At 39.9% G+C, this 14,518-nt stretch overlaps 1 protein-coding gene across 4 annotated transcripts in view; it reads right to left on the bottom strand.

The window, feature by feature from the left end:
• Positions 1-1,440: 1,440 nt before the first annotated feature.
• The window catches only part of SLC6A2 (solute carrier family 6 member 2), a 108,436-nt gene continuing 95,358 nt past the window's right edge, over positions 1,441-14,518 (bottom strand). For 3 of the 4 annotated variants that reach the window (XM_044987053.1, XM_044987056.1, XM_044987054.1), the window contains exons 13-15: positions 8,429-8,596; positions 4,506-4,577; positions 1,441-2,888 (exon numbers count right to left, since the gene is read on the bottom strand). In XM_044987053.1, coding sequence (XP_044842988.1) covers positions 2,865-2,888; positions 4,506-4,577; positions 8,429-8,596 — 264 coding nt within the window. In that variant the 3' untranslated portion in view covers positions 1,441-2,864. The remainder of the gene's footprint in view (positions 2,889-4,505; positions 4,578-8,428; positions 8,597-14,518) is intronic. The other variant, XM_044987057.1, reaches the window with a different exon arrangement.

Below are 14,518 nucleotides of genomic sequence, written 5' to 3' on the forward strand. Positions count from 1 at the left end.
CTCCAGGAGGTAGAATACCTACGCCGAGGGGAGAACCCTCATGTCAGCATAGGGAATGTCTACACTGAAGTGATGCAGTTGTGCCACTGTAACATTTCAAGTGTAGATGAGCCCTTAGATTGTTTGTAAACTCTTTGGACAGGGACCATTTTCTTGTTCTGTGTTTGTACAGTGCCTAGCACAATCGGGTCCTGCTCCATAAGTGGGGTCCTAATGTGCTACCACAAAACAAATCAATAATAATTTAATGAGGAATCACCCTAGCCTTGGGCATAGCCACCCGTGGAAACTATTCACAGTAGTAAGAATTATTATTACTACAATAGTAAGAACCCAGTGAGTATTTGCAGGATCAGGCCCCTAACATGCTGGTTGGCGCAAGCTCCAACGTCCCTTAGGGCTAGTCTACACTGGCAACGCAAAGCGCTGCTGCGGCAGCACTTGAATGTGGCTGGTGTAGTCACAGCAGAGCACTGGGAGAGAGCTCTCCCAGTGCTCTAAAACCCACCTCCACAACAGGCGTAGCTCCCAGCGCAGGTAGCACGGCTCCCAGCCCTGCTGCACTGTTTACACTGGCGCTTTACAGCGCTGAAACTTGCTGCGTTCAGGGGTGTGTGTGTTTTTCACACCCCTGAGCGAGACAATTGCAGTGCTGTAAAGTGCCAGTGCAGACAAGCCCTTAGATAGAAGAAGGAAAAATCACACAGGCTTTAGGACGTGAGAGCATTACATCGGCGGCCATTTCGCTGTATGTTGGCAGATTTTCACAAGTAAACATTGCCGTAGGTTGTTAGCCTGTAAGTTTACCATTGATGTGCAGAGCTAAAGGAATATGACTTGATGATTTGCACATTTAGCAGTCCTCTGGTATTTCTCACTTTGATCGCCATAACCATTCTGAGAAGCTTTTCGGTCACCTCAGAACACTGACTGTGCAAGCTATGCCATTCTCCAAGTAAGATTTATATCTACAAAAATAAGGACCCCAGCATAATTTTAAGAAGCAATGTTGATTAGAGTGACGATATAATGACCATTTAAAAAAGAATCCTAAACTTATTTTCCTCTTTACAGAAGATGTTGTTTGGACTCTTAGGTAATTACACTACTTTAATTTTAACATTTTAAACTCCTTGATTTTTGTATATAAATTACCACAGCTGTCCTGCCAGATTACTGTCCATTAGCTTGGGTAAAAAACTGACAATGCCCTTTGGGTTTAAAACACCGTGTTTTAAAGAAGAAGAAAAGGAGACAATGAAAATAGAAGAGAAGCTATTTTAAAGAACTGTTAAATCTTTCTGGCTTTTCAATCATGCTGGGGCATAAAGGATAAAGTAAAAAAGAGAAGCAGATATATTTGAATTCTATTAGAAACATTGGGGGTTGGAAGGAAGTCAATGGTTGTTAAATGGAAAAGGACAAAATCAATAGGGAAAACTTTTATTTTCAGACTTCCAGGATGATGATATAAAAAATGAAGAATTAAAAAAAATATATAAATAACCATTAAAAAAGGAGACACTACATATATTTAAAAAAACATTAAGAAACTGAATTGAACATATAAAGGCAAAGAAATTCAGCATTAAGGCTTTAACTCCAAACTAGATTCAACTGAGAACCTGCTGTCTCTAAAATTTAGAATAGTTCTTGTAATAAGTAATGGCCAGTTACTGCAACCTAGTGATCACTGGGAAGATATGACTTTAAAACAGTGACCATACAGAACAGCAACCAATCACACTAAGATTGCTCTGTATTTTCTAGCTGGCATAAAGCTGCTTGAAATACACAAGAGAGGGAGTAGGCCTAGATAATTGAGTTATGCCTAGAAGACCCCTCCATCCAAGATGTTCTACACAACTCTTAAAATGTTCTGGCAGTTGAACCTAGAGGACAATTAGAATAATAGTGCACTTGCACAAAGCCAACATTTGATATTTTGGTGCCACTGGATAGCGTGGCTTATTCTAAAAATCATTGCCTTTGTTCCTATATATTTATATATACTATACATTCTTTGTCACACAATATAACAGAATGTAGAAGGAAAATCTGACTACTTGTAAATATTTTTGGTGCTTAACTCAAAGTCTGTAGAATATGGATCATGTGATAAATAAAGCCATTTTAATAGCTGACATAAAGGGATATGTTTGCATTGTTAAGTACAGTGTATTGTTAAAACTACTTTCTGTACTCAATAGCCACAACAATAGGAATTTAATTCCATCCCTGTTACTTTTCCGTGTGTATAGTTCAACTGCACAGAAAATGGCACAGACATATACAGCAAAGACAACCTTCTTCACCAAAAGAAGAGACTAATAACAAACCACTGAAAGTGAAGCACTGAGTCTTCACTTCAGAAGGATGCAAAATTATATCCCAAAGGATAGTCCTGAAAGAAAGCAAATGACATGAATGTGCACTTAAAGTCACTCTTGTCTCATAATTGAGATGCATCCATCTCTGAGTATATAGTTGGTCTCTAAACAATGTTGTGGCAGGAATTTTTAAAGGAATTATGTTTGTTTATTTCTCCAAGACAAGAGTTTCTTTAATTAATGCTGATTTTCTGCTCCCTCCTCCACTTCTATCTCTATCAAAGCTCACAAATTTGGTCAATTATGGATCTCGTGGCACTGAAAGATATAAGGAAATGGAAAACCAGTCTGTAAGTTCATTTGAAACCAAGTAATAGAGAAAACAGAGAGCAGAAGCTGTCTTCCCTCAAAGGAATCAGTAGATGAGCTCTGAGCCAGCCTGGTCCAAGCACAATCAAGAGAGCTTTGAACTTGACTTTTCGTTTATTCCCAGTTTAGTTTAATGTATTGGCTTTTTCCTCAACCTGTCAGTTGTCATATTGATAGCCAGTGTTGAAGCTGAAAGGAAACAGAAGCCATCATTTATTTGATAATATATTATTGATTTAAATTATAGTGATGAGAGTAAGTATGAAATAACGGAGATGACAAATCTTGAATTACAGAAAAGCAGGAAAAATTGACTACCAGTATTTTCAGAAAGAATCCCAGTTTCTATTAACTACCAGCTTGTCTGATACAGCGATCATTTAATAATCGGACAGTTTTAAAATGCACAACAGCTGGACATTAGGGAAACATAACTAAGATACTAGTTGCATCATAAGATAGGCACAGTGCTTAATGTTTTGTTAAAATGCTTAAACAATGTCCAATAATCATGATGTTTTTCTGCTACTGATGCTGGCTATTTGGAAACAGTAACTTAAGTCAATACACAGGCCTCAGTGATTGACACATCATCCAGGACCTCCATTGTCAGAGCCCCACTCCTGCTTTTTTCAAACTATGCCTTTTTACTTTTTGTATATTTTCCCAACCCCCATAATTTAAATCCAAAACTGCGGAAAAGCTATGTTATACCATTATGGATTTGGGTTCAAATGTTCAGAATTGTGCAGAAATATGTGCATATAGCCCATGTCTGCATGTTCATGTGCTGTAATTACAGAGAAAATATGGAAACACACACATTTGAAATCTTGAGCCATAATCACTTACATTTGAGGTATTAAAATATAAGGGAAAATATACTATATCACTCTAAAATATATAGAAATAATTCTCCTTCATATATAGTATTTTGCCTATTCAGGTTCTTGCTTTTGTTTCAAACTAAATATAAAGAGCCAAATTTTCACCTTATTTTTCATGACCAGTACGTGAATCTGAATCTGCAATGCAACTGGGGTCAAGTTTTGAGCTATTGTACATAATTATTAGTTACTTTTAACCATGGAGGCAAAAAACGATACAGTATGAATGTTGATAACAGAGAAGAATGGGATATTTGTATCCTTTTTCACTTTTAGGAAAGAGTTTTTCAACAGGCTCATTTTATTTGCTAAGTCGAAGGCCTCATTGGAAACTTATAGCATCTTTGTCATAGTTGCTTAAAGACCATCCATGCAAAACAATGAACATGTTCAACTTGTCAGCATATGGGGAAAACCTATTACATCTCCGTATCGGGTCATCTCAGCATAACCACTTTGTAAGTGAGTTCTTGTCACAGGATATTTGCTTGCCTCTTTGGTGGCACATATTTGGAGTTTGAGGTAGAAACCATCAATCCAGATCCCTATGAAATAACTTATGTGAGAAGCATCTCATAATACTTTATTTTTTCAAAACTGCATGATGGTCTGGAATTGATCATTGCCAAGATGTTCTTTGATGAGATCTCACCATGATTGCGTATGAACAAAAATGCTTGGAACTAGATCTGCTGTGGGATAACCTCAGGGACTCTACAGGGTCATATTGTTAAAATGGTAAAAGATAGGCACCAAAAGTCCTATAAGGCCAATGCACATGGCATTTTCCTACCCACAAAAGCCACATACTGGCAAAAAGGCAGAAAGGAAACAAATCCACTTTCATTTGCCAGTCAAACTTGCTAAGGGTGCAAAGGATAAGGGAGCGGGCAGGGAGGTAGGGAGAAGGAATACACACCTTAAACTGCCTCACGTTCCCTTGTGCCACAAGATGGTGTTCGTTCTCAGGTGTGATGCAGTAAGCTAGTCTCTAAACAAGAGTGGAGGCACACAGGAAAGAAAGTTAGCCATGTTAAATGGGTTAGATCTGCAGATAGGGGATGTTATCCCTGGGTTTACAGGGAAATAGTGTGTGACTTAATTTTTAATATCATTGAGCCCAGAGAGGACATAATCATTGAGAGACCAAAGTGTATTATAGTTTGGGCTTCTTGATGGTAGTCCTAATCTCACAGCAACAGCAGAATGTTTATGATAAATTTTAGCTGGTTCTCCCCGCCCCCCCATCATGAGAAAAGGGCTCCAGGAGTTGTTTGGCACCACAGCCCTTGAACTTCCTGACTGCAAGGATTGCTGGAGGCTAGTAACAAGGCAAACAGGTGAAGAAAGGTGTATGGGAGGGTGCCCCTCCATATTGTCCACAAAGCCTAGGGTGTAGTGTCATTTAGGAGCACACACAAACATCGCTCTGGCATACACTTCCATGGGCAGTGTGCATGCCGCTAGGAGCTCCTACTAGAGAGGTTCCCTCCTCTCTCCCTCTATTGCAAGCTGAATAGCCATAATTTAGCCCTTGATATCTTATATTAAGAATTTTGGTCATGGCTTCCCCTTTATCTGCAGCCCTTTTATTTTGGGGTATTGCTAAGGTTCAAGCTTTGCGAGCAAACCTGAGCTTGCCCTATAATTTTGTGTCATCAGCTTTTGCGAGCAGGTGAAACTCAGTGGGCTAAAGTGAATTCTGCTGTGAGGTTTTGGTGTTGCTTGAAAGGGATTTGCAAAGAGAACTGAACAAAATAAAGGGTTTGCACAAACCCCAGTGAAAAGAAAGCCAAAGGTTTTGCAGAACACTGATTGCACGGGGCTGGATCGTAACCCTACAAACCAGCAGGAGTAAAGGGCAGTGCAGGAACCAGATTGTAACTCATAGGACCTCAGTCAGGTTCCTGGCTCCCTGACTACACTGATTTTGCTAATTAACCTGGTGTGTTGTGGGGTGGAGTCAAGTCTTTATCTGCTCCCTGCCCACTCTCATCCATCTGAGCAGGAGAAGGAATAGCTGACCAGCAGTGGTCGCTCTCTTCTCCATGCTTGTACTGTAGCTAGCCTGCCCAGCGGTATAAGAAGGAGCAGACTCCCTCTTACTCCCCTGTGCATGCAAGAGGGCTCCCAAGTTGAGCCTATGGAATTGTCTCTCTTACCTTTCTCTTGTCTTAACATATTAGGAGACTATTTGAATTTGAGGCTCAGAAATAGAAGACTGAACTATAATAATATGCCTGGTTACCTCACAACTCTATTTGCATAATAGGTTTAAAAGATAATTAAATTCTACCTGAACTAAAGGGCCTGATCCACAACCTTTTGAAGTCAATTGGCACCTTTCCATTGGCCTCAGCAGGTTTTGCATCAGACCCACAGTGCATTTTCTGCACTTGTTCCACACACAGATCTTCTGCTGAGATAAGTAGAACGTCTGCGTGCAGAACACATGAAAAATATGAAGGGTTCGTGTCATTTGCTGGGGAGAAGAAAGGAAAAATTGTTGCAATTGTTGGCTATATCAATTGTTTCTGAGAAATCATAAAATGCTTCTTTGTGGCAGTCTGAATTTTGACAAACCTAGGGGCATCTTTTCAGCTTATGGATAGATACTATGCTTGAAATCCAACTGTTTGCAATAAACCAGATGATATTCAAACTGTGCTTGCCCGAGTTTTAAAACACTGGACTATAAGGAACATAAAAGAATCAAAATGTCAATGTTTTAGGACTACGTTTGGTATTTTTAAAGGGCTGAAAACAGATCTAAAGGTGGCTTTACTTTCTAAATCCTATTTGTGGATTCCTTTGGAGCATGGATAAGAATTTCCAGTGACAGTGATGAGAAAATTAATATGATCAGTGAATCTTAAACTTGTGTCATTTTGAAATGGTAATTTGAGGCAAGTACAGAGCAGTGAGATTGTAATGAAAAATAATTAGATGTATTTTTTTCACCATAGAAACCAGGTTCCTCTTAAGCAGAACAATAACACACTAGATTAACATTACACACAATAACACTACGTTAAAAGAACATTTTTAAGGTAGCAAAGTCAAGCACTCAGAAGTTAGGAAATTAGCAAAGGAATGGTGAGACAAGGGAATCTTGGGTTCCGTTCAAGGCTGCGGAGGGGAGTTTGTCTAGTGGGCATAGACTCCTCTGTGCATTTCCACCAAAGCTTGAACTCCTTTTGTCCCATCCCCTCCAACCTGCCTGTCTCAGCCCCGTGTATTCTGCATCCCTGGTTCCTCATCTCAGTCTCCACTCCTCAGGAGTCTCATCCAAGTGCCAGTCTCCGTGCCCAGCAAGTCCTAGTCTCACCCCTCTGGACTCCCCGGATCAATCCCTTTGCCCAGCAATTCCTACTCCTCCCCCAAACACACACTTGCACGTTTCCCATCCCCACAGAATCTCAGTCTCAATCTGCCTCCCAAGGGTCCTCATCCAATCTTAGTGTCCCCCAGCCCAACTCATTGTCCACTCTTTACTCACCTACTGGCTCTGGTATCTCCCCATTTCCCTCCCTAGCCACTCCCAGTCTCCACCCCAACCTAACTCCCATTCCCAGTTTCCCTTCCCTATCCCCCCCCCACAGCCTCAGTCTTGCCCCACCCCCTTGTCTTTTCCCCAATCTATTCCCCTTTCCTCTTTCACAGGTCCTACTCTTGCCACTCTGCATTCAAATCAGGCAGCTGCCTGGGTCCAGCATGGGGTGTCATTGAGAGTACAGGAGAGACAGTCTCCCTGCTCTCAGTTCAGGTGCCCAGCAGAGCCTGCAGGAGCCCAGAGCTGCAATTGCGGGGAACAATATGCTCCAACCCAGTGTGGACTGAATCTTTGGGGAATCTAGCTGCAAAAATCTACTTGAAAGTTAATTTGGATAAAGATATGGTGTTAATTTAAAGCTTAATCACTATTCCTGAATAGCAGTAGACAAGCCTTAAGAAGTCTTTACTGAGGCACATGTGAATGGCCATTTTTCAAAGCTTATCACTTGCCCACGTTTCGGCAGATTTCCACAGGGATAGCAAAAGGCACATTCCTGACACAAAGTCTACCCCCGTCCAAATTCCAAGTCCCCGCTCCAAAGCATGGGGGCTCTAGAACAATTCAAATTTTCCCCAGAATTTTTTAATATGGGAAACAGAACTTATTTTTCACAGCTTCGTTTTTGGTAATGACTCTTCTATTTTGGCTAAAGTTTTCCAAGAATATTCAGCCTGACCCCGCGCATTAAGAAATTATAAGCAACTGCAAACAGGGTCTATGAATGGGAACTGTCAAGCAACGTTCACAATAGATGATGTCACTAGTTCCATCATTACCCACCCTCCAACTTTTTTTTAATATCAACTACACAATAAACATTTGGAACCATATTTTCAGAGGAGTGGCCTGATCTATTTTAAGCACCTCAGTGAAGTGCCCAGATTTTCAGAGAGGCACAGCACTCCTGTTGAGAATCATGGGCCAAATGGCGGTCTAGGGAAAGCATCTGGACTGGGTCCACTCTTTATTCTGGATGTTGTATTTGAAGGCATCCATTTATATATATTTCTACAGTTGAGAAAAATCTACTAATTCAACTTTAAAACGTGCATTAAAAATGCTTTTATGAACTACAGTGGGGCATTCTGGCAGACTACTTTCTGTCTAGAAACTGGAATAGGGTGTATTAAATCCAGCTCGTAATTCCAACCGGTTAGAAAGCTGGATCTGAAAGGTCACACGACGAGTAATGTGTCTGGGGAGCTAGAGAAGCAAACTGTTAACGCAAATCCAGCACATTCATTTCATAATAACATTTCATGACATTTTATTAGCACTCCACTTACTTCTTTAAAGGTCCCACGCACGTTCAGAAATTTATAGATAATGTAGGCAGGCACAAGGATCATTGAAGATAATGCTATTCCCCAGCCAATGCGATTTGCCCAGAGAGGGAAGGTGTAGTCGTCATAGGTCAGAGGTTTGAAGTTTATAATACTGACTATCACCACAAACTAAGGAAGAAAAAATAGAAAGAACCACAATTTTTAGTCCTTTGGAAAAACTCCAAGTGGAAAACAAGCCCCATCTGTTAGATCAGGCAGGCTGCCCGGTGCAAAGGGGATACCTAGACCTGTGCAATAGGCCCTACCTTCAGCCTATTTACAATGTGTCCCTTTAGATGACAGTGTGGAACCACTTAGGGCACTCACGAATGATGTTAATGGTCAGAAAAATCATAAAATTCCAGCCAGGCTATTTGTATCTGCTCTGTGTACTAGTGAACATCACTGGCAGACGACACGCTGCTGTGGAAGGGGGATTTCCTCCCCTACTTCTGAAGCAGACAGGGGAGGCTGACTTGTTATTCTGTAGTTTAAACTAGAGTTAGAGATGGGGAAGTTCTCAAGGCTGAAGCCATGCGTCCAGGACAGAGATTTTCAAAGGGTCCCTGAGGACTCCTCAAGATCCCTCTGTCCTTTTCCCCAGGGGTTCTAGTAATGCTTCATAAGGATGGAACTGTCCCAATATACTTTTCTCTGCTAGACTGAAGAGCCTATTATTAAATATTTGTTCCCCATATAGATACTTACAGACTGTAATCAAGTCACCCCTTAAGCTGCTCTTTGTTAAAATAAACAGATTAAGCTCTTTTAGTCTATCACTATAAGGCAAGTTTTCTAATCATTCATGTGGCTCTTCTCTGAACCCTCTCTAATTTATCAACATTTTTCTTAAAATTGTGGGCATCAGAACTGGGCACGCTATTCCAGCAGTAGTTGCACCACTGTCAAATAAAGAGGTAAAATAACCTTTCTGCTCCTACTTGAGATTCCTCTGTTTGTTCATCCAAGGATGGCATTAGCTCTTTTGGCCACAGTGTCACATTGGGAGCTCTCAGACACCATGAGCCACCAATCTTTTTCAGATAGAATCCTGTATCCTATAAGTATGACCTACATTCTTTGTTTCTAGATGTACATTTACTCATATTAAAATGCATATTGTTTGCTTGCGCCCAGTTTACCAAGTAATCCAGATCCCTCTGACATAGTGACCTGTCCTCTTCATTATTTACCACTTCCCCCATTTTTGTGTGTCATCTGCAAACTTTATCTGTGACGATTTTATGTTTTCTTACTGGACATTGATAAAAATGTTCAACAACACTGGGTCAAGAGCTAATCCCTGCGGGAACCCACTGGAAACACAGCCACTCAATAGTTTCCCATTTACAATTACATTGTGAGACCTATCAGTTAGCCAGTTTTTAATTCATTTAATGTGGGCCATGTTCAGTTTATATCATTAGAAAGGTTTCTCAAGTGTGTGTGTCCGCCTGTCCCCAGAATTGCCATTAGCCCAGTGGTTACAGCATGGATGTGGGAAACCCAGATTCAAGTCTCTGCTCCAAATCAGGCAGAGCAGGAACTTGGGCTTGGGCCTCCCACACCGCATGTGAGTGCTCTCACCACCAGGCTATTTGCTGTTATTGACTAGTCTCAGACTGGATTCTGTGCGCGCTGGTTTTATTTTGTGACAAAAACTGAAAGGTTTCTAGTTTCATCCTGATGTGGATTTGCAGTGGGACAGGTTTTGAAATTTTGAAAGTGTTTGTGGGTGAGGAAAACCATTACTTGCCCAGCTCTAGGGAAAAAAAGCCTTGGTGGGGAAAAAAGCTCTTCTGTCTAAAGATTTTTGGGACAGCTTGGCCAGATGTCCCACTCTCTCAGTGTACAGCAGCACTTTCTATCCCACTTAAACAAATAAGATGCTTTAGGGTATTTTTTTTTCTAGCTGCTGCTCCATGTTGGACATGAGCTACTGAAAATTGACAAACTCAGCCACTCTTATGCCCATCAAAATGTATCTTCCTTGGATTGTGTGTCCTGTTGAAAGAAAGTTATATTTATAATACAATGCAGGCTAGGAATATTCTGAATTACTTATTGATTCAGTATAATATGTCTGAGTTTTGTTAGAGACAGGGGCGGCTCTAGACATTTCGCTGCCCCAAGCATGGCGGCATGCCACGGGGGGCGCTCTGCCAGTCGCCGGTCCCGCGGCTCCAGTGGACCTCCCGCAGGCTCCACCGAAGCCGCGGGACCAGCGGACCCTCCGCAGGCACGCCTGCGGGAGGTCCACCGGAGCCGTGGGACGCCGCCCTCCTGGCAACTGGCAGAGCGCCCCCCGCGGCATGCTGCCCCAAGCACGCGCTTGGCGTGCTGTGGCCTGGAGCCGCCCCTGGTTAGAGATATTGTAGTACAATACCAATAGACTCAGTCACCAGAAACGTCTTTAAATGTTGTATTTGTCAGAAGATAAATTGGATGACTATCAGTATGTGTATAGAATCTCAATGTGCAAAGTACATTGGTAATTTCTTTTTGTCCCCTGGGCTATTCCCCCTTGGGCCATGCAACTACTTCAGATTAAAATGTTCAGAGACTGAGGGCTTCTCTACACTTGAAGGGCTACAGAAGCACTTTAGTGTAGACACTACCTATGCTGACAGGCAGGGTTCTCCCACCAGGCGGGGTAATCCACCTCTCCAAGAGTTCGTAGCTAGGTCAACAGAAGAAATCTTCCATCAACTTAATGCTGTCTACATAGGGACTAAGGTCAGTTTAATTATGCCATTCAGGAGTGTGTAGTTAAGCCAACGTAATTTTCTAGTGTAGACCAGGCCTAGAATGTCAAAGGCTACTGAGATAGCTTTTTCAAATCAGCAAGAATGCTAGAAATGCTATATACTCACAAATGTTGGTTCACCTCGTGATATTTTTGGCTGGCATTCAATAGCTGTGAGAAATGTGGGGATAATGTTTCAACAAGACAGTGCCTAATGCTAACATAGATATGTGGATATCTAAAACTCCTAAGATAAATGTTTGATCTAGTATCCTATGGAAAGACCTGTTTATATTGAGGAACATAGGAATTGCTATACTAAATTAGAAGAGGGAGCCTTCTAATCCATTATCCTGGATAGTGGTCAGTACCAAATGCTTCTGAGGAAAGTGAAGGACCCCTGAACTAGGCAATTATGGGCTAACCTTCTCCCAAGTAAAATTTTCTCTTAAAAACCACTTGTTAGAGGCTGATTTATGTTGTGAAGCATTCAGGTTTACATCCCTTCCAAAATTCTTTTAAAATTAAATATTTAACTATTCTAACTCATTATTTTTGTTATCTTTTTTGACCAATTGTTTATGAATCCTGAAAAGTTCTTAGCCTCATTGATCTCATGTGGCAATGAGTTCCACAGGGTACATTGTGTTAAAAACTATTTCCTTAATCAGCTTTGTATTTGTTGTCTTGTTCTTTCATTATAAGAGACAACTAACAGAAGTTCCTGATCTACCTTCTCTGTGCCATTCATTATACCACATAATTTATAGCTCCTCTTATTAATATCCTGTAAATTAAACAATTCCACTCTTTTCTCACTGTCTCTGAGCCCCCTCTAATTCTGCTACATCTTTTCAATTCAGATTTTCCCTCTGGTTTAAAACAAACAACAAAAAAAAGCATTTCCATTGCTTTATTTTCACAATTTATAATGGAAACTCAATATAGGTAATAAAAATTATATTGACTATGTTTTTCCCCTAAAATCATGCTTACAGTGTCCATATAACCTTTTAAGACACCTGAAAAACCCCAGACCATTAGAATCAAGCTACTCAATGTTCTCTAAAATGTGTGTACTCTCCCCACAGGTATTAGAAAGTATCTATATATAGTAGTTACACTCAGTCAATGATTGACAATATTGCACTTTAATTCTGGAAGTCTTCTAGGACTATATGCATGGCTAGAGGATGCAGCATCCACTGATCCAGAAAGGTACATATTTTCATGTTTACAGTAGATATTAAAGCATATACTTTAGAGAGATTAGCAATTATTTTTTAATTCGCTTTCCAATTATCACCTGTCTACACTGAAGTGGGTAGTTATCTAACCCTGACCATGCAGTTCATCACCAAATAATTTAGAGAACAATTGGTAACATATTTATACCAGAATAAGCTTATTTGGAAAGACAATGACCATTATGCTGCATCCTAAATCCTACACACAGACATCTGTGAGCAATTGTGTGATTGAAAATAGAGCTGAGGTTACATCCCAAATACCCAAAATTGACATGAAGCCTGGTAGCCAGGAAAACACCATTAGAACATCTTTCATTTACTTCCCTAGAGCTAGGTTCATGCTGTAAAACTGAATCCAGAACTGGGCTTCCCATTCTCAAAAGTTGGGTTGGAGGGAGTGTGGTAGGCAAGAAAGCTAGATCCAGCATTTTCATTCGAACTATTGTAGACTGGGATCTGGATCCAAAAATGTGTGTGGATTTGGTTGCAGGATCTATCCTTGAGGGCCACAATTTATACTAAGTTTATAGTTATAACTAGTGTTTAAAGGGCTACTAAATGGTAAATCAATTGTTAGAGCATTTAACAAGTCAATAGGTTGTTTATGTAACAATGATTTATAACCATCTCTATATACCTTCTACTGATGTGGTTATAATCATCTTCAACATACAGTCCTCATGTCTGAAACATATTTATAACATCTTTTGATCATTTATTAACCTTGTATAAAACACCTACAAATGGAACATTAATATAAAATATGACTGACTGACTTCAGTGTATGCTTCATTGGCTCATTACTGAATGGATGCTATCAGATGCTAAGTATGCTATTAAAATGTTTTCCCTTTTAAAAATGTATTGGTGTATCCCATCATAAATATGTCTTGATAAGAATGCCTTGTGTCATTAACTGTTTGATAGCTAATTTTGAACTTTGAGACGATATCTGATCCAGATTTGATGTAGCTATTTGGCAGGTCGCTATTGCTTTCAATTTTATATTGAAAGCACAAACTTTAATGCAACGGAAAATATCCTAGGTCACAATGATGTCAAAATCTCCATATATTCACCATGACCTTTTGATCTACAAATAACCTGGAGTGAATGTATAAATACCCAATATAAAACTGCAGTTTAGTTCCAACTTTAACCTTTACATAAAACTACCAAATGCTACCTTCACATTTCAGGGAGAAAAAAATTCTCAAATGTAATGAAACATCTGTTTATTTTCCTTAATACATGTCAGAAGGCTCACAAGCTATATTTAATGTGTCTCTTTCCTCTCTATGTCACACAGCTAACCATTTGGAGTAATTGCACCCTACATATTCTAATGCGTTAGTCCACATTTGTGATCTTCATACCCTCCAACTAAAAATACACTAATAACTGAATTATGTTCTTTAGTACATATATAACAAATAGTTGTAAAATTTTATATGTAGTCACATTCTTGTGCATATTGTTGATTTTACTATTCAAAAACAAGCACATACATAAATGGTAACGCCTCAAGAAGTTATGTGCTTAGTTGACACATATTTGTTTAATGATGGCTGAGTGAAATTTAGCACAGAATAACCCCCCCCCCCAATATTTTGATTTGCCTAAAACATTAGGTATAAACATCACCACTCCATATCAAGTTATTTATCTTACATTTTGGGGCTGGATCTGAATTGGCAGCATGTTATTTGTGTTGAGATTAAGTTGATTGGAAGACAGCATTTGTACATTTTGCTCTGAATGTTACAAACATGATAGCTTCAGTGGTATAATCATTAAATAGTTTCACTTTGTACTGTGTGTATTACACTTTTGAACTCCATCAATGAAGTATCAATAGGAAACATACTGGATACTGCTTTTACCAGTTATGTTTCACATTTTTGCACCAAGCATTTGCTTATCAAAAGCTAAACTCAATTACAGTCAATGGCATTACTCATCAAAAGATAAACACCAAAGCCCCAACAGCTACGAAAAAAACATTTCTCCCCTTGGCCAAGTTATTGCAAAATTGTATTTCAGGGGCTTTACATC

Source organism: Mauremys mutica, chromosome 14 (genome assembly GCF_020497125.1).
Source record: "Mauremys mutica isolate MM-2020 ecotype Southern chromosome 14, ASM2049712v1, whole genome shotgun sequence".
NCBI lineage: Eukaryota > Metazoa > Chordata > Testudines > Geoemydidae > Mauremys > Mauremys mutica.